Source organism: Phasianus colchicus, chromosome 4 (genome assembly GCF_987193195.1).
Source record: "Phasianus colchicus chromosome 4, bPhaCol1.hap1.1, whole genome shotgun sequence".
Lineage (NCBI taxonomy): Eukaryota > Metazoa > Chordata > Aves > Galliformes > Phasianidae > Phasianus > Phasianus colchicus.
The window spans coordinates 9,213,293-9,234,849 of NC_143439.1; the positions used below are offsets into that span (position 1 = coordinate 9,213,293).

At 34.9% G+C, this 21,557-nt stretch overlaps 1 protein-coding gene across 16 annotated transcripts in view; it reads left to right on the forward strand.

Moving 5' to 3' along the window:
- The window catches only part of TTC29 (tetratricopeptide repeat domain 29), a 366,043-nt gene that overhangs the window by 277,192 nt on the left and 67,294 nt on the right, over window positions 1–21,557 (forward strand). For all 16 annotated transcript variants that reach the window (XR_016465780.1, XM_090138569.1, XM_090138566.1 and 13 more), the window contains 2 exons: window positions 16,403–16,615; window positions 17,897–17,982. Coding sequence is in view for 15 of the 16 variants with exons in the window: in XM_090138569.1 (XP_089994695.1) it covers window positions 16,403–16,615; window positions 17,897–17,982 (299 nt within the window). In the remaining variant the exon portion in view is untranslated. The remainder of the gene's footprint in view (window positions 1–16,402; window positions 16,616–17,896; window positions 17,983–21,557) is intronic.

Below are 21,557 nucleotides of genomic sequence, written 5' to 3' on the forward strand. Positions count from 1 at the left end.
TTGTGGGTTGAAAATATTCCAACTCTGAGAAAATCTTGTGGTTGACTTCTCAGCTAGAGTGGCTTTTTTTAGATTAACAGAAACTGAAATGTTGTGTGAAAATAAGGCAATTCTAGTAACTTCATAGAAAAATAAAAATAGAACCTGACAAAATGGTTACATTTTGAACAATGGCCTCATTTTCCAGCAAAAGCCTGGACATGCAACATGAACTCTCCAACCTTTTTGCTGTTGTTGGAAAGCCTTTGTCATGATTTTTTTCCCCCATTTCCCCATAAAGCTAAAAAATCCCACCTCACTCAGTATTTCCTTGTGTCATTCGCATTCTTTTCTTCTGAACCTGTAATATTTTTTTTTTGCCTGCCACAACCAGAGCTCAACTAAGCTTTAAAATTTGAATTCATGCTCCAGTAACAGGTAAAATATGATTTCTTTTCTTACAAATATTACTATTGTGTAAATATTTGCATTTTTGAGTATGATGTTTTATTCTGACACTGAACTTGTGATAACTAATGTTTGCATAGGACTTCCCAACCGTAGGGCTTTCCCAAACAATTCCTCACCTGACAGTAATTACAGGTGAACTGTGCTTCCTTAATGCTTTACAAGCAAGTTATGACAATGAGAAAAACTTCACTAGCTTAAATAGAAGTTTGCTCTGTTGACATTCACTCTTCATGTATTGGTTTTGGTTATTGTACATTCTCATGGGGTGTGGGTTTTTTTTCCCTAAAATTTTGGAAATACTCTGTTTGATTATTCCAGCTTTATTGCAGGAATCTGGCGTCCCAGCAGATAACACTTGCTTAAAACCCAGCCAGTCATGACCAAGTCATTTTCATTTTGAGTGAAAAATGCTTAATTAGGTTATCTGATCCTCAATAGAATAAAACGATTGAAGTTGCTGGATTTATTGGTAACCTTTTCATCCCGTCCTTCAGTTACTGAAAAATAAAATTTTAAGAAGAAACATAAAAGCAAACATTCCTATCTATCTTCAAAGAATCATACTGATTGTGACTGGCACACACTGCCAACATTTTTTTTCAATATTTCCTCCTTTTATGATGTGTTAAGCAAAAGTTGTTGAATACTTAAAAATCTTTAAGCCTTTGGTTCCATTGCAAAAGCATAATAAGTAAAGTTATGCAACACGCTTTGAGATGTTCAGTGGAGGAGAAATTTCATTTTCCTGCTGTAAAATATTAGAAACTTCCAGAAGAGAGGCTTCTTATTAACAGTGGTAAGGAGGAAGAAAACGAGTTGCATTCTTCACTGGATGGGGTAAAGCTCCAGTGAATCTGTAGGGTCTGTCTTTTGCAAATATTTTATTTCCACAGAGACAGGTGAAAAAAAAATGAAGAAGCATGGAGTAGGCATAGAATTTGCTTTGAGGAATCACAGAGAAAAAGACAGCAGATGTTTTCCTTGCACTTCATATTTTTGAAGAGCGAAAAATTAAATCTTAAGTCTGGACTGCTGAAAAAGTGTAAGAGCAGATGCTGAGTTGGGGTTTGTACAGGATTGAATAAAATTACATGAGTATTAATGGTGTTAGAAGTAAAATTCTGAACACGTTGCTTTTTATATTAAAACGAATAGATATTGCTTGTAAATTATCTGTTTTTTTTTCTTCAGTTATTTATAGTGGTGTAATCTGATTTGACTGTGAACTGAATGAGTCACATGCCTGCTATCTGTGGGGATATATACAAGAACAGATACATATGTGTAGGTGTATGTGTACATGAATATATGTATACAGGAATGTCTATGTGTACATATATAAATGTGGCAAATATTTGTAAGTATTGAAAGTCTATGAGAATGCTTGTTTGTGTGTATATGTGTGTGAATGATGCCTAATTTTTGCATGATATTTTCAACTGATTTAATTCTTCATATCTATATTAACTCTATTTATTAATAGTGCAGTTGTTGAAAATAGGAAAATTTTAACAGAATGAGGTGTTAGTCTGACAGGGTTGGGTGAGGGAACTGGTACAGGATATTTATATCTAAAAGCACGAACACATGAATGTCTGCTTTTGTTACTTGTGAAAGGAAGCTATGCATATATGCTTAAAAGTATAAAAACAGTAACACCTGAGCAATCTGCTACAGATACAAATGGAAGACTGTCTTTGGAGCACATTTGATTTCAGTGGCTGTTCTTTGCAGAATGAGATTTTTAGTTCTTTAAAAAACTGCATTTGTAGAGTAAGTTCTCTCTGTTTATGAGCTACCAGAATGAGAGACTGTTGTAGAAGAATTCACATTATGATACTTTTCAATCAGCTGTACTCACCCCGCAGTTTGTCTTTCCTCAGGGAGCTGATATTTCATTGTTTTATTACTTTGGTTACTAGTCATTTTCTCACATAGCAATTAAACACCATGATGTCACTTCATACACACTGAAGAGGCAATTCATATTCGTATGTTTTGTCTCATTAAATCCAGCATTATTTGTCATCCAGATAGGCATTGTAGCAGAATCTCAGTTAAACAAAATAAATTTTGTATAGATATATATATTCCTCTGTTTTGAATGTGTTTTTAGAAGTAATAAGCAGAATCATCATTATAACTGTTTCTTTTTTCCCACATATCAGAGATTATTATAGTCTGAGGACCCAACTGTGATAGTTCTGCCATATTAGTGTAAATTCTGCTAAGTTAATTACAAACTGCGTTTACTACAGTTTTTCACTATTGTGTCTTACAGAAGAAACAGAGTGAGTGTATTGATAAACATCATGGCTAATTCACATGCATTTTTACATTACCAGTGCTCATCATTACAATATTTGAGTATTTTCTGTTTTGTATTAAATGCTTATCATGTATGATATGATGCAGAACTTCAATACGTGCTTTATAAGTTTCAGGTAATTATCATGAGTAACAAATGCAACTCAAAGGAAACAAGGTATTTGTACTTGTAGGAGTTATTCAAATAGTTTATAACAAAATTGGAATGTGTTTATATTTAAAAACGTAATGAAAACAGACTTCTGAACAAGTGCTTGTTTTAAAAGCAGCCATCAAGGCCGCTGCAAGTGTTTGTGTATTTTAGTGTACATAGATGTATAGCAATGTGTATATATGGATGTACATAGCCTGTTCTTTAAAGCCAGTAGTACAGATACTAATCTCTGTGTCAAGCAATTCTGCCTTTGTGAGACAAGCTTGAAGATAACTAATGAGCATATCTGATGGCTTTTTTCTAATACTGATGCATAAGTGCTCTTTCTTCAAGGCACACCTTTGCAAAGAGGTTAATTAGGGGTATATACTCTGTGAGAAAGCAGGGCAAGAAGAATCCAGAATTCTGGAGGAAACGAAGAAAAATTACTTCTATATCCTTAGTATAAATATCTATCCTCCCACCCTCAAATGGTGCAAGGGTATCAACACTTGCTCTTCAGACTTTACCAGTGAAAGTAGACACTCAGAGGTCACGGGTCATTTCCTGTATTAGCAAATCAAACAATGTCCAGAGGTGTCTGTGGGCACAGGAGCACAGGATAGTGCCAAAATGGTGCTTATAGTCCTGCACATGCTTTTAGCTCATGCCATTTGCAATTATTCATAGGCACAGCTGGACAGTTAGGAGTGTTGCAAGGTTTCCTAACAGGCAGCTTTCACTCAGCCATGCTTATTTCAAGAATAAGACCATTTACTAGAATAGACTGACCTTCCCATACCCGTTCTTTGAAGTACAAGGAGATATTTCTGAATACATTTGAATAACTAGTTTTAAGGGAGCGTGGTAAGTTTCACAGCGCAGTCCAATGAATAAAACTGCCCCAACAAATTCCAAATGTAAATCAGTGCCATGCCAGAAACAGCCTATCCTCTGGTACAAGAACTGTGAGATGTGTGAAAATTATGCTGCTAATCTCTTTGTGTAGTGGTGATTGAATTAGTCATCAGATTTATGTTCTGCTACCACATAAGGATCAACAAAAGTGGAGGTAATACTTCTGAAATGCTGAAAGATCAGGAAGACTAAAGACAGACAGAACTACTAAAAGAAAGGCACAGCATGCAAAGCTGTTAGATGATATCTCAGTGCTGATTCCTATAGAATTCAGCTAATCCATAAACGTTACTTTGTCTTTCTTTATATGTTTTAGATTGCAAATCTTAAAGAATTCCTGATCAAGGTCTCCTTAGTCCTCTCTAAAATAAGTTTAGACATTTAAAATATCTACCATATTCTACAAATTAATGGAGGGGCTTTTTTAAGTGTTCTGTCTAGATCTAATTCTACCTTGATTATCAACTGTGCTAAGCTCCTGCTGCTTTCCAGTCAGGGCAATGTTTTGCTGGAGTTGAATACTTCTCATCTCCTGCTACACCCACCTCCCCATAAAATAATAAATTGTATCTAATTCATGAGACAGGTATAATTTTTCTATATGTAATCAAGGATAAAATGCAGCCTGTTTTGAATATTAGAACTTAACATAGACTTTTTTGATTGAAAGGCCTACTAAACACAGGAGAATTGATAAAGAAATGTAATTAATTTGTTGTAAGGGGAAAAAATGAGATTCTTGCAGACTATCACAATCTAGATGAAGACCAAGGAGTAAGATTCTTCCTATTATTTCACCATACTATTGAAAATAAAAGTTTTAATCAAGGCATTGTAAAAGCTGCGGGGAAACTTCTGTTGAGCTTAAATGACATTTGAGTCAAATTTCTGAAGTTTAAGCATTAATTACTGGGTGTATTTGGGTGACAATGTCTTGAATTCCTAGCATCTTTTTCTTTGGAACACAGGATGTCTAAACGGATTGTTTTCTTGTTCATAGTAGGTCATACGTAATCCATTGCTAAGTAACTGTTTATTTTGTATTTTGAATTGTTTATGGCAAATGTTTTTCAATTAAAAAACATAACGTGTAAATAATTGATAGAAATTCAGCATACATTCATGAGTATCTACTCAGAGGAAATATACAAGTTTAAGCGAAATTTCCTCAATTGGTTTGTCCTTAGGCAGAAATGATTTATATTCAGATTTAAAAATATATAAAAAGAATATTAATATTGCTAAGTGAGGCACTAAAAAAGCTTACTAGAGGCAAAACTAAGAAAAAATCTCATGAAATTTCTTATCCTTTTTTTGAGTCCATTTTGTGACATTAATTATATCATGATGTAGTGTCTCTGGCTAGTACACTGCTAAGAATATCCAGAATAAAATTCAACTATGGGATGGGTGGTCTACATTCACCTTTTACATTAATAAAACTGCATACCTTTATCTGTGTTGAAGTCTGCCAAATGCACTTGAACAACGAATTCTCATTGTATTGTATAACAGAAATGAAGAGTGCATGTTTATAATCTGATTGCAAAATTAGAAACAGCTGGTAAATAAAATAAACCAGTGGGGCAGTGTTAGTGAAGTGATAAGTTTCTTATGTAGGGATACATGGAATGCAAAACTTTTGCTACCACTGCATCTGATAAACTGTCCAGCCTACCTATTTAATGTTATGCTTCCACTATCACGTGCATAGCCAGTATCTGGAAGTCCATACTGGCGTGTTCACAGGTTCAGGTCTGACACTGGAGGAGAGAAATCTAAAATTGATCCCATTTCTCTTTTCAGATATAAAAGCCAAAACAGCCACTCATCTAAAAAAGGGCTTTTTGGTTTCATCCTTTCAGGCATCTGTGTTAGAGTTCTCTTTTCATAAGCAACTTTTTTATTTTAAAATGATAGCCAGGTAAGTTTGTGATTTTTGAGAAAAAGATCATTCTCAGAATCTTCTTTCTCCATTTTTTTATTTTTATAGAAAGATTTCTAATAATGTACACTGAAAACCAACGTAATTTTTATTTTTTTTAAATAGGAACCCTGAGCATCAGTCAAAAAAGGACAATGGACAAAATAATGGCAGGTCTAGAAATTTAGACTATAATATAACTTTGAGTTAGAAATCACCACTTTATCTATGTTTATACAGGGTGGTCTACTCTAGACTTGTTTTTTGCTTCTATAACACCTGCCCTTGGTAAAATTCACTGTGCACTGTGATAAAATTGAAAGGTATATGTCACCATACTGTTGACTGGCCAGTGCTTGGCTGCCAACTGGCCAAAAAGTTGGCTGCCCTCTGGAACATATACAGCAGATTCCTGCCTGTCCTTTTGTCAGCTTAGTTTGGATCTATCTCTGTTCTCAAACTAATCATTTTCCAAAATCTGGAAAGAATTTAGTGTGCAATTTTTTACCAAATTAAGGTTCACCCCAGATCTAGGGTGAACTAAAAGATCACATAGGCGCATTTGTAGACTAACCAAAAATGACTTTTGGAGTGTTCATTGTTCATAGAAATCACGTAGGATGTTTCAACTGATTATTTTAATTTCTCTTTATGTAAGAAACCATATCAAATAGTAATCGAATACCATTGATCTGTCGTGATACCCCCACTCTGTTTGCACTTCCCAAACTGCTAACTCACATGGTTTATTCCTAGTTGTGATTGTTTATTCCCAACAACTCTTTCACAAAAAGGAATTTAGAATTAGTTCAGTTCTGAAAACTTACACACGTCTCCAAATCCTGTTCCTTTGTCTTTGTATATATTGAAGTTCATGTAGAAACATACACTTTAAAAGAATATCTATATCAGGGAAAATGAGAGACAGAAAGAAATGTTTCCTTAATGGAAATATAATTCTGCATGTCCAATTTGACTGTAATCATTTGATTAAATGATCAAATTTGATTGACTTTAATCATATCCATTTTAATAATTTCCATCATATATTTTTCATCATATGAACTGAACAAAACTTTTGTTATTCTGCATTTACAGTATTTCACAAAGTTATTTTATTGTGTGATTGTTTAAGAATTGAACACATGAGTTAGCCAGGAAAAGGTTGATTGTAGAGCATAATTTAAAAGGTTGAAGTAGCAAATTGCTAGGAGATAAAGCCTTCAGATATGACGCTTTTCTCTGTCACTCAGTGGCAGAGAGAAGCAGCCATAAATCCAGATAGATTCCTGGGAAGGGCAGATTTAAAAGCTTTATTAAATAATAGAGCTCATACGCATGCAAGTGCAGATGGAGTTCCCATATAAATAATATTTTATTATGGGATCATTGCTAGTATTTAACTGGCATGTACTGTATTGTATGACTGTTATGGAAATTACATATGTTTTCAGTTCAAATTAGTATACTATTAAAGTCTGAGAGAAGCTTCTGAAGATTTAACTGGAAAGCAAAAAAGAGACCTGTTGAATTGATTTAAAAAAATATTCCTTGTATACTTAATTTTTTTCTGTTTTTAAAGAAGTGTTGGCAGGCAATGAAGATGTTTTGAATAAGAAAACTCTGGGTAAGTTCTGTAGGGTTCTTATTTTCGCTTCAGAAAAAAAACCTACTGTGAAAATTTCTTCATCCTTCTCCTTCAGTTGATTTAAATTGAGGCTTATTATTAAACTCCAGGAAGAAGTAATATTATTTACATTAGGAAAAAAATGAGTTCATTTGTTAAAAACCTCCTTAACTCTTTCACCAGCACTACAACTTCCCCCTGCAAATTCTTTGAGTGGGGAATTTCATTTCATATAACACCTAAGGACAAATCTGTATTCTTTCCTTGTAATGAGAAGCTTTTCAAAATACTCACTGCACTGCTATACTGCTAATTCCAATCTCTGTAATTTCTGCTTACCATAGAAGTTTTCTGACGTACAGCAAAAAATAAATAAAAAATGTTAGTTTCTGTTTGTAGGTATTTGGTGATTGTAAAGTTCAATTTCATGTAATTCTTAAAATTACTCAAGTGTTGCTGTTGTTTATCTTGAACACTGTGAGAAATAGTTTTGAAAAAACATTTTAAGTGCACTTGAATATAATGTGTAACTCATGTTCTGTGTGTATATACACATCTATAAGAATCAAGCTCTTTATTTATGTTTTTTTGTATCGAATGTTGCTTTATGTGCATGCCCAGATGATTATGGCCTTTAATGAAGAGATCATTTTAAAGTATTGATAGCCATGAGTAAATTATACTATGTTTGATCTGTGTTAAAGATTCAAAGTCTAGGGTCTTTGAATAGAACTTAGAATAAAAATGTAATTAGGTTACTTCCCTAAAGTCTGATATATCTTTAAACAAGACTGCAAATGAAACTTTATTAAAACTTCAAATGAATTATTTCTTTGCTTTTTTAAATTCTTTTTCCCTCTCTTCCCTTTCATGTCTATTACTGACATTGCTGCTTGTATTTTACCTGTCTTTTCCAGAGTATTTTAATTATTTACTGCTTAATGAGTAGTACTGAGATGAAGGTTCATTCCAAGCTGCCCACTCGCTAACAGAATTTTTTTACTTTAAAGCTTTGCAAGGTCTTGGATTACTGCAGCTGAACCAGCAATTGCCATCATATTAGATAAACTTTCCTGGAGGCAGTGTTACCTTTTAATAATCGTTAGAGGAAATGTCCCTTCTCTGGGACAAAGAGCTTCTGACAGTAATGCTGTTGTCAGTGGGACTGCATTTCCACAGCCATTACAGCAATATGTAGAATTCATGTGTAAAACAAACACTCAAAACTATTAATAAAAACATACCTTGTACTCCAGAGCATGATATACTTCAAGTTTGAAGAGTCTGTAGGAGGTCATTAGTCCAACCAACTCTATCTCCATGATAGAGCACTGAACATTGCACCTGATATTATTATTGGAAGCTGTGGAAAGTCGGAAGGTAGAATCTGAACAAAATCTAATCACTAAAAAAATTATTTAAACTGAGGAAAGCATTTGAGTGCATGGGAGAAATCATATGATTGACACTAGATTTTCTTTGTAGAGTTACTGTGAGCTGTGGCAATAGATCCAGAGAGAAGCCATGTGTCTCATAGAAAATCTGAGAGAGGTTTTATGTAGAGCCAGAGGGAACTTAAGAAGGCCTGTAGCCAACTGAGAATTTTGAGGGTACAGTGGCTGATGTACTAATTGGAAGAAAGTCTAGAAGACACTTGTTCCTGGCACCTCTACAACAGTACCTGTTCCTCTTGTACTTCTTATGCTTTCTTTTGAGAACAAGAAGTTTTTTCAGAACAGCTCTCCTTCTGGTAATGTACCCTTCAGTTAATTCCAGGCTTTTCTCTTGCTGGTCCACAGTAAACTATCCCCAAAGCAGCTGTCATTTCAGCTGCCTGGGGGAGACCCTTTCTTCTTAGCAGCTTTCATAGCAGCAGCAGGGGAAAAAGGATTAGGGGGCAAACGTTCAAGCAATCACGGATACTAGTGTTGTCCCTAGCTTGTGAGATGTTTCAGCTCTTTAAGCAACAAGTTTTTAAAGCATTTTTTATATCGTAATGTGATAATGTGCTATAATATTATACAACAAAAGTATAGCTAGCATCTCTAGGAAGGTGACTTTCCACCTCTGTTCCACTACTGTAAGACCCTGTCAGCAGTACTGAATTCAGCTCTGGGATTCCCAGCATAAGAAAGACAAGGAATTCTTAGAGGTGTTCCAGAGAAGGGCCATAAGGATGGTCAGGGGGCTGGAGCACCTCTCCTTTGAAGACAGACTGAGAGTTGTGGTTGATCAGTGTGAAGAAGAGAAGGCTTGTGAGAGATGTTACTGTGGCCATCCATCACCTAAAGGGGGCCTCCAGGAAAGCTGGGGAGGTTCTCTTTATCAGGGAATGTAGGGATAGGACAAGGGATAACAGTCTTAATCTGAGATAGGGTAGATTTAGGTAATATATTAGAAAGAATTTTTTTACTGTGAGGGTGGTGAGGCACTAGAACATGCTGTCCAGAGGAGCTGTAAATGCCCCATCCCTGTAAGTGTTCAAGGCCAGATAATATGGGGCTGGGCATCTTGGTCTATTGGAGCATATCCCTTCCTCATGGCTGGAGGGCTAGAACTCACTGGTCTTTAAAAAGGTTCCTTTCAAATCAAACCATTCTTCAATTTTATGATATTGTGGCCAGCCCAAGTGTGAAAATATCATAATGTGCACTGCCCACTGCTTTGTATAGGTATAGGTATGTGACCTTCAAAGGCAAGTAGATTTAGAGCTAGATCTAGGTTTAGATCTAGATCTCATTGAATTTCTGTGATTTTATTTTTCTTTTTAGACAACAGATACTCGCTTAACTAATATTGGCAGAAGCAATATATCATTCTTTCAACTGCAATACCAATGCCCTGTAGTTTTTAGTGCAGGCAAGGAAGCATAAAATACTGTGTTTTTGCATTGCAGTACACCAAGGCTGTATTGAGGCTATGTGATGCTCAACTTTCCTTGCATCTCCTTACTTCCAAGCCTCAATGGTAGTATGGCTCTGGCAGCCTTTCAGTTATCTTGAGCTTCTTATACTCTTGGGAGAGATCTTCCAGTGTATTTTCAAACTGGAAAAGTGGTCAGAACACACCATGATGAGCCAACATGTCCATTACAGTATTCTTTTGAATTGCCCACCTTGTTTGGCTCAAATTTCCTGTGCCTTCTTTCCAGCAAATGTTATAAAGCTTCTGTTGATGTAAATACCTGTAGATGCAAATAACTTTACCTTCAAAGTGCTTGCCCTGGTTTGTATCTGATGATCAGATGTGTTTTAGAGAGACCTTGTACAAGTATAGAAGAGCAAAATTATCTTAAATCTTCTTCTTATATTTTTGTCTCGCTTTTGCAGACTTCTCCATAAGCTTGGGTTCTCAGTGACTTCTGTACAACTTATTTTACCTCAGAAGTACACGGTGATTCAACTATTTACTGAATAAGTGCTTTTTCTAATAATTCATGTGAGCTTTCTCTTCCACCTCCCGGTCTGCCCCTGTTGAAGGCTTCTAAGCTCTGTACACTGTGGCTCAATTTGGGATCATATCATATCATAGAAACATAGAATGGGTTGAAAAGGACAATGATCATGTAGTTTCATGCAGGGTTGCCAACCACCAGACCAGGCTGCCCAGAGCCACATCCAGCCTGGCCTTGAATGCCTCCAGGGATGGGGCATCCACAGCCTCCTTGGGCAACCTGTTCCAGTGCGTCACCACCCCCTGTGTGAAAAACTTCCTCCTAATATCTAACCTAAACCTCCCCTGTCTCAGTTTAAAACCGTTCTCCCTTGTCCTATCACTATCCACTCATGTAAACAGTTGTTTCCCTCTCCTGTTTATACACTCCCTTCAAGTCCTGGAAGGCCACAATGCAAGATTTTTAACTACTTCAGCCTGAATAGTGCGTAATTATCGTAACTGAATGTAGGTAATAAAAATAATACAAATAGTTCAAGCAGTTAAACTGAAATGTAGACCTGTATCTTTAAAATGGTAATGACTTTTTTTCCTTTTTGCTATCATTAGCTATTACTGGTAGTAGATTGTAAGTCCACATGATATGGTGAAAGATGTCCTAATTTTAGACTAAAGCATGCCAGAATTTTATTGTGAACTTGATTGTTCCTTTCCTTTCTTGTTTAAAGCTAAAGTGGACTATTTTCTAGAGTCCTCAACAAATGTTTACAATTTAGGATCAATGTGCTTTCTGAAGGCATACTAGTGCAGCTAACAGCCCAGTGACTTCTTTGGCAACAGTTTCCATGGCATGATTTTCATCGGTAAATGTACAAGCTGGTAGAAAAAGAAATCATTAGGTGCTCTCTGAGCGCTGCTGAGACATGGCACTAGAACAGGTCAGTCAGTGCATTTAGCAGATTGTGGCATTTTAAATTACCTGTACGCTACTGGAAGCAATCTGTGGACCTAATTAACATCTCACCTAATTAATGTCAGCATTGTATGTAAGGAATTCCAGACGGTTTTGCAGTGCATTCATTTATTAAATGCAATATTATTCAAATCTGCTACCTTTAATTTCTGTGTTGAAAACTTCATGTTGGTGTGCTGTTTTCTTAAGTGAGAGTAACTTCTCTTTTTTTCCTTTCTCTCTCAAGTAATCAATGCACTGCTGAATGAGTTCATTTTAATGCACTCAATCATGCCTCTAATGTTTGTAGCTTACGGGCGCAAGCATCAGTAATGCAGGAATGTTATATGGCTTTAGTTTGGGCCATTTCATAAAATATTCATGGAATCAAAAATGTGCATCAAAATAGCGGCTGGGAGAATTACATTTATGTGCCTGCTTTTATGGCAGCTTCACATTTAAACCCATTTGTGTTAATATCTAGTCAATCTTTCTACTCAAAAAAAAAAAAAAAAAAAAAAAAAAAAAATCCCAACATGCAAAGTAGTAGTCAACCTTTTGGCTGAAATTTGTCCAAAATATCTATTTTGACATAACAAATATATGCTTCTTGAGTGGGTATTAGAAAAGGGAATTGTAGAGGAAATTTTAGATAACATGAAAACATTTCCCTTCAGAATTTACAAAATTACATCGAGTTCTTTTGCTTGAATGAAGAGATCTATTTTTTTATTACTTCTAAGTAACTCAGCTCAGTCAAAACTGTAGCACAAATCTTTGTTCATACACCAATAGTTGTTGCATTATTTCCAAAATTTGATAGTGGCGGAGTAATGTCTTTTTTACTCATATAATTGTTTAAAACTGATTCTTTACTAGCCATATTATAATGTGGCAAAATAAAATGATTAGACTATTGCTGATAGTTACTTTTTGTTACGCCCTAAGTTCCACTGAACTGTAACACTTTAGCAGCAATAGTAGATATGTTGTAGGAATTTCGTCTCTGATTTTTGATTCCTTTTACAAAAGAGGAAAAGTTATCAAAGATTTTTTTATATCCATTTAGTCTATAGTGTATGGCACTGGGAAGAAGAAATATGTAATTGCTGTTAATGTTGTTAACTGAAAATAGGCATGCTTCTTTTGTGTAACATTTGGTGAGTAGATTTTTCAACTATGATCATATTAGAAACACCTTCTAGATGTTCTCTTTGAAGTCTTAGAGATATAAATTATATACCTCTACAAACTATTTGAGATTATTTTCCTACTCCTTTTATTCTAATTTTGCTCTTTTTTTTCATTTAGCAACAAAAGCCATTTAAAACTCTGCCTTTCCACTAAAATATTCTTAAATAGTCAGCAATAGTCAGCAATGTTCTATAATTGTCTTACTCCGCCAGTTCTTTTCAAGATTTTTAAATAGCATCTACTTCTTCATGTTTCTAAAAATTACAGTAATTATGTGTTTAAAAATCAGAATTCACTGTTGAAAGCAATTCCAAGTGAACCAACTCATCAGAGTGAATAAACCCACTATCCTCCTGAAGACAGTATTTTCCCACAAGCCTTTGAAGTTCACATAAACATTATGGATTAAAGAAATAGTCTGATATGTCATTTTCCATTAAGTAGGAGGGATTTCAGGTAATTCTGATGGAGGAATGCATTTCAAAATCTAAAATGTTTTACCTTCCATAAATCTGAGAAATCTGTGTACTGTGTACTGCTTGAAAAAGTCTTCAGTTAGGAATTTTCCAGCCATGTAAGGACTTTCAGGCTCCTTCTCTCTCTTGCTTAGGGAGTTTTGGCAGCTATTTTTAAAATTATTTGTGTTGTGGTTTTGTTTTGTTTTGTTTTTCCCTCGGCATCTTCTTTTTGGTGTTTCTGTAACCAAATTGAGTTATCTTTTTCCTTTACAGGCTTTCTGGTTAGTTCAATGAAACCAAATGTGTTTTACTATTGTTCCATTTGCATACTACCATGAAAGAAAATACCGCTTTTTTGAAGCTTGACGTAGATGGATTGTTCTCTAAAGAGGTTTCGCTGAGATCTGGCAAAAAGAATGCCAGGTCAAAGCTCTTGTGGTTAGGTCAACTCTTAAGAACTGTGGGATATATGGAATATATGAGTCCAATTTCCAGTCTGACAGAAACTTTCTCAAGGGGATGCTGCAAGTGGGGGAGCATGGGCAGAAATTAACGTATCTGATAGTTCTCATAATCTAAACAATAGTTCTGAGGGATGCCCAAGGAATGTGAGTGTAGTTAACAAGAATGTTGCATCCCTCCAAGAGATTATATTTAAGAGTCTTACAAGGAAGTTACTGTGTTCAGTTTCAGATTACAGGCCGAGGTGTTTTCTCTTCACCATGAGTTTTCTGCTTCCCATTCCTATTAGAAGTTTTTGTGTTATAAGTGAATCAAACTCTTTTATTCTAGAGAATCCATTACACATGTAGTGAAACTGGAGCACAAATGTATGGCAATATCCTTTAAAAAGGACAATCCATTTGTATGTAGACTTGGAAGAGTTCCAGTGAGGACTCTGTTTTGTGAGTATCCAAGTGGATAAAATGCCAGATCTAGCTATTAAAATTAAACCTAAGTCCATCTTTCCATTCTTTGTTAAAACAACACTAACTTTTACGATTAGTATCTAAAATCTGTGTTTAGCAACTTGGATAATTCCAATTCTATTGATTTCTGAGTTTTATTTGCCTTAAGAAGTTAGCTGGATAGACAGAAACCCAAACAAAATTTGGAAATCTCTTTACAATGAAGGTTTTGATTTGGGTTTAGTAAGTCTACATGTCTATTTCCTGCTACATTTACTATCGTTGAATCCTTTAAGTTTTTGATGATGATAATTTCACTTTGCATTTCTGTTTTTACAGTCTTATGTCAAGCATGTGTTATTTTGTTAAGAATGTGTACGTGTTTTCCTGTCTGCTTAGGAGGTCTTCTAGCTACTGTGGCAATAAAAGACTCTTAACCACGTTTTGGGCCATCTCTCCAATACCTGTCCTCAGCAATGGTGGAATCAAATAATGCCTGCTGTAGGATGTCCTCCTTTCCATCTGCATTTCAGTCTTTAGTGTTTTTCTTGTGTCCTCTGGGACTCTTACATGGTTGCAGGTTGCAGTCTTAAAATGATTTTTCTGTGACAGTTATGTAAGTTGAATTAAAATTGCTTTTTTGAACGTCAACTTTCTTGTGCTTGTCAATCTTAGTTGAGTTCATTTCAATCAACAGAAAAGCTTAATATGAAAATAAGTTTAATTTTATTAAAGCTAAAGGTTACGTTTTATATTACAGAGTCGAAAGCATGGTTATAAAAGGGTAACATATGCAAAGACAAACCTAAATTAAGCTTAATAAGAGAAATCTATCATAACTGTTCTACTGCCTTTGGTTGGCTGTGGGTCCAGGAAGTTAGCTTCTGTTTTGCCTTACAGTGCTTAAAGCAGGCCATTCTCTAACCTTCTCTCTCTTCCTTCCTTTCCAATAGAAAATAACTCTCTCCTTCCTTCCTTCTTTCTTAATTCTTCCTAGTTCTTTTAGTAATCTGAATGCAACACTTTAAAAAGTCTGTAAAACTGTAATCATTTCTTAGAGATCACATTCCAGAAGAGATGTAAAGTGCAAACACATATAACTTCATCATTTGTTACAGCTTTTAATACAAATAATAATTGATGTGTTAATGATCTATAGGACAGAGCTCCTCTATCACAAACAAACAAACTGGTTAAATAAATGTCACCTTTGCGTTTCTACTGTAGAATATTCTTTGCAAAAACAATGTACTGTGTACAGGATATGTTTCATATATTGAGTCTTAGCTTATCTGCTTCCTAGTAGTTTTTCCGTAACATATTATGTAAACAGAAAATTTTTCAGTTCTTGCATGGGGCTTTGAATTTCTGTTGTCCAGAAAGCCTAGATGTACTACATATAAAAAGCTAGCTGAAGCTAGGGGTTGAAGGAGGAACTACTTGCGTCTTCAAGTGAACTTTTCCCTGAAAGATTTTTGAGTCACTTAGGTTTGAAGATCAGGCTCAATACTCAGTGTATTAGTGGTTCTTGCTCTTTCACTAATCTCACCACATCTACTCTCCAGAGCTGACCTAGTAAGAATTCTTGAATTCTTTCTTTCCATAATAATTATTTTCATCAATTCTTTTATTTGAGAAATACGTTGTTTTGTAGTTTTGATACATTTATTCTCCATTCTACTCTCCAAATATTTTGGCATTTTCATTAAGGAAAAAAAAATTAGATGAACATTTTAAACTGTGATTGTTTATCCATGCATGCCAGTTTGGTTGGTTGGTTGGTTGGTTGTTTTTTTTTTTTAATATAAGATCCATACAGGTAATTTTAATGAACCTTCAACAGATCATTTTCTAGAAAATTTTAACGTAGCATCTTTTAGATCATATGCCCCCAACACTGTGAATCCACAAAGAAAGCTAATTTAGAATGCGAAAAGTTAAAAATACAATATTTATGTTAATTTTTCCGATGATTTCTAAGTTAGATACTGAAAATTGTTTAAAAATCTGTGAATGGATTGAGACACAATTGGCTTTCTAGTAAGAAAATGACACACTAATAACTTATCAAAATGTTGTTGATTACACTGGTTGCAGTTATGAATGAAATGTTTCAGGTCACATCATGAAGGCTGCTGAGCATTATGAAGCATTTTACCAGCTAACAGAAGGTTCAACGTGGAAGGATGAGACAGGCCACACTTACAATTCACTGGCATGTGAGCACCTATGGAGAATTTATATATTACAAGCAGACAAGATGCTAGAAAACAAAGAACGACAGCAGGCCATCAAAACATTAATAAAAGCTATCAGAATGGCAAAAAATGGTACGTATAAAATAACATTTTCATGTACTTTTATTTGATGGGCATGCTATGATTTTCTGAAGAGTAAAGTGGAAATTGTGAAGAGTTAAACTGAGTGATTATTTCCTATGGAAGTCAAAGAAAATTGCTATTCGTACTTCCAGGTCTCACTAAAACAGGAAGGCCTTCTTGCTGACAACAAAGAATCTTTGAGATTTCTGAAAGCTTCATCTCCAAAAAAAAAACAAAAAAAAACACTCTAGTGAAAGTAATGGTATAAAACAGGAAACCCATAACCAGCAAGTGAGATTTTGGTTAGCAAGTCATTGTTGATTTTGCAATTTTTGAATGATATTGTCTGCTGGATGACTGTTTTACGTTTTACATACTTAACAATTGCAAAGAGCAGTTTTCTATCGTAAGTAAGTAAGATTTCATCTTTATGTCTTACTATGTATAAATACTTTGAAACCCGAAGGAAGAAAATTACAGAATTGCAGAACAGCTGAGGTAGAGACCTAGGGAGATCAAGTCCCATCCCTTTCACAGTCAGCTAGAGCAGGTTGCCTAGGACAGCATCCAGTCAAGTTTTGACCAACTCTGCAGGTGGAAACACCATAAAAACCCCGAGTTTTCCATTGTTTGACCTCCCTCACAGTAGGAAAGTATTGTTGCGTTCAGATGGAATTACAATCTGTGCCAACTGCCCCTTGTCCTGTCACTGACAACCACTTAGAAGAGCCTTCTTTGTACACTTCCATCAGACTTCTGAACACATTAATGAGATCCTTTGCCTGAGCTCTCTCTTCCATCAGCTGAAATGTCCCAGATCTCTCAGCCTGGCCCACTGACAGTTCTCTCTTGATGTCCAAGTATGCAGGTCAATATAGTTTGTTTGTATTTTAGGATGCATTATATATTTTATTTTCTAGAGACAAAGAAAGGGTCCTTGTATGTTCTAATGTGAGAACAGAGTTCTATTAAACAATTCATGACGGAGAACATTTCAGAACATTAAGCTGATTGTTCTGCATTACTTACTTTAAGACATTTTCTCTGACTATGTTGAGCAGTCTTGTTGAACTTTGTTTAAACCCCTACCCTCTAATTTTAATCTGCTTCTGTTTAAATAGAAGCAGATCCTTTTTGGAAAAAAAGATAAATGACAAAGGTAAGGGAAAGGAAAAACTTACAGCAGTATATAAGCATCTACATGTTGTTTAATAACCTGCAAGGTTTGTCCCTGCTTATGTCATTTTGTTAAGACTATACTGGTAACTGTAGCTGTAATCCTTTCTGTAGGAGGTGATAAGAAGATGGAAGGAGAAGCTGCATATTGCTTAAGTTTAGTGTATCATTTTGCTGGAGAAGAGAAGACAGCATTATCAGTAAGTTTATTTTAACATTGCTTTAGCTTTCTCAGAGGCTTTCTCTTTATGTGCATATAAAGCAATTTTGCCTAGTTTTATTTAGGTTTTATTTGGTTATGATTTTTTTCCTTTTTTAAAAAAGCAAGCTATTTTTGAAATTTGTTTGATACAGTGTATTTGTGAGCAACAATTAAACTGTCAGTCCAACTGTTAAGTTTTTCAGAATATGTGGAAGAAATATGAATTGCTTTTGATGTGAAAAGCTATAGTGCTGGTATAATCTCTTCTGATGATGCATGAGTTCAGGCTCCACTTTTCATTTTTCCCTTGAGCCTCCCATATGTAATCATTCAGAGACAGTGCAAATTCTACATGTGACAAGTGGGTAAGGAGTGTTTCTCCACTTCTTCATAGGTCAGCAGGAAAAGAAAGATAAGCAACAGCTTGATTTGTCTGTCATCAGAGGGGTCACAGTCTTCAGTGACCCTCTAAAAATGTGGGGAAAACATATTTGTTTTGTCTATGATTATTGCTGTTACTCATTTGGAAAATTACTGTTTCTATTTTAGTTTCTTCCTTTATCTGTGGAATTACTCAGGATTTCATTAATGAGTAAATTGTATAGAAAGCATTCCTTGTGGTTTTGGTTGTGGTAGTTCATCTTTCTCAGAGAGGCCAATAGAGGTCGTGGAGTGAACTGATTATGAATTTCCCCGTAGCTTGCTTTGCTCCTGTGGTGTAGGGTGTGTTCTAGGTTTTTTTTTGAAATACACTTTTATGTGTTTTCAGTGATTCATGATACGATTTTTCCAAAAGGTTTGGACCATCTATATGTAATTCTTCAATGCTGATTGGCTTTTCTTCTGTCTAAATCAAACTCTTTCTGGAAAGTAGGATGTTTATGTTGTAGACAGTGAATTTCTAGTCAGAAGCCAAAAAGTCTGCTCTTACTCAGCTGTAGTCTGCTGCTGAACATGATAATGTTCAGTATAACAGATTAGGCTAGAGTTGTTTTGTGCTGAAGTTTCATCTGCATTGGTTTTTGACTAACAAGCATAAAGACATTTTTACCTGAACATTTTTTGTTGTTAAGTTTCTGAGAGTCAGAATAAGTTGTGTGGATGATGTCGAGCAGCAAGACAAATAAATCAGCTAAACAAAGCCCACATGTGCCTTTGATCTCTCCATCACAGTAAAAACTTATTAATGAACAAGACTATATAGTCTCTGTATTATAAAAAGGATCAAACTACCCTTGAAAACATCAAAAATATTAGATATTCTGGCATTGTTTCCTCAGGGTCCATTTTGCTTAAATTTTATAGTTACTTCTTTCCCTGTATTGCTCCCCCATGTCTTCTGCCAAAAAGTTACAAAAATCATTTGGAAGTTTCATTTCTTTTTGTTACATGCAGTATTGGTTTTGTTGTTGTTGTTGTTTGTTTTGGGTTTTGGGGTTTGTTTTTTGGGGTTTTTTGGTTTTTGTTTTTTTTTTTTTGAGGAAGGTTCTGGTACCTTCAATTTTGTAATGTACTCCTATTAATTTAAAAATTAATTAAAATTTAACATAAAGAGTTGTACCTTTAATCTTACAAAAACACCTGACAGGTATGGAAAGCAGTATATGTTTTAATTAAAGGGGAAATAAATTATCCGTAATACAAAACATAAATGGATAAATTCTTTTAGAGCATGAGATGGTATTTTATCTTTAATGAAAATATTAATACTTTACAGAATAAGTAAAGATTCCTAAAATATTGACATCTCCAATGAGATTGCATAACAAACCTATGAAGAACTTTCATTCAGAAAATGTATTGTGCATTATGGGACTGAGAAAAAGTGGTAACATTTTAGTTCCTTTTGTCCTTAGTAATCGTCAGTACAGAGAGCAGTAAAATATCAGTGGTTGTCAGTGCTGTTGAACGCAAGTTGTCTCCACTCTCCAATTAGAAATCATTGCCTAAAATTTACCCTTCTGTTCTCAGTTTAATGGTCTCTGTATCCAAGGGGAGCTCAGATGCTTACAGAGATGAAATCATTGCATCCCATTCCCAGAGGACCACTGGTTATCATTACACATAACATGCAGACAATACTGCTAGGAGCCAGTTTGCCTCATGGTAATATGTAGTTCATCACCAGCTTCTGTAGCATGCTAAAGAGGTCTTGCCACACAGCTTGGGACTACTCGGGTGTAGACTCAGGGGTCTCAGCAGTTATTTTCCTGCTTTGCATCAGTTTTCATCTTCTTTATCCTTTTGTGCTCTGGTTCACCTCAGGCAGTCTCCTTCTAGGGGAATCTGAAAGGAGCAGCTGTTACAGATACCATTTCCTCCAATTGTTGCCACTTGGTTCCTTTTGCTGCTGAGCGTGCTACTCCCTCCCCCAGCACACACACAGTAGCATGCATATAAACTTGTTTCTCTTTCATTCACATCTTCTAGAGTGGAGAAGCATATGTTCAAAATATTCATTATCTGATGCAGTAATTAAAGGTTGAAATGATTGAGCCGCAGCCTATTATATCAAAACTGTGCAGTCACTTTGTATTGAATGGACTGTATTTGTTGGAGAAGGATTTTTTGTTTGCTAGGCACTTGGTGAATAATCTAACATAATTTCATCTGGCGCATAATCTGTATAAATTGATTTAATTTTATTTGATACCTTTGATGGATTTCAGTGGACCTACTTAGGTGTAAAAACATAAAGATGTGCAAGTTTAAAAGCCTGAGAACTAATTATGTTAAACGTCAGCATAGTAGGTTCATAATATTTTTCATTATCATCCAGATTATAACAAAGATTATTAGATTTCCCCCAAATATGACACGAAATATTAATAGTTCCTAATACACACATTTTATCTCAAGCATTATAGATTTTTTTTTTCAGTGAAATTTCTCCATCTAGACTAATTTTGAAGTGAAAGTTGCTGCTTGTTTTTTCTTAAGACGTACATTACAAGCGAAATATTAACTGACACAATTGTATGTCATTCAAAATCTTACATAAGGCATTGTAATCTAATTCTCAACGTGGGATTTTTTAATATACTGGGCTTTTAAGAATACTTCAAATCTTGGACATCAGGGGGTCTTTCAATTAATTGCATCTCAGATTATCAGGAAAATTCCAGCTCCTACACCTTTCTGAGCGTTTGTTTCTTTCAAATGTTCCTTTATTTTGGATATCTGCACCTCAGTTATGTTACATATTTAAATAATAGGAGCAGTGTTCTTGAGCTGCAACTCATGCCAAAATAAATGTGGTAATTTATGACATAATGCCATGTGCATCAATTGTCAGAATTATGGTATACAAGCCACAGGCATAAAATTATCAAGAAAATTTATGAACTTATAAAGGCATCTTCACATTCAAAATGACCCTATTAAAGTAATCAGAGGTGATTTATGACCATAATGTTAATTTCTGAAAAAATCTGTATCTAAAAAACCTGAAAATTTTAACTCATGCAAGTAGAGAAAATGTAAGTAAATGTACTTGGAAGGCAGATATGCTAAAGTTAGTATACACAGTAAATTTTATCTGATTGTATCTATTATTCTTAATTATATAAATAA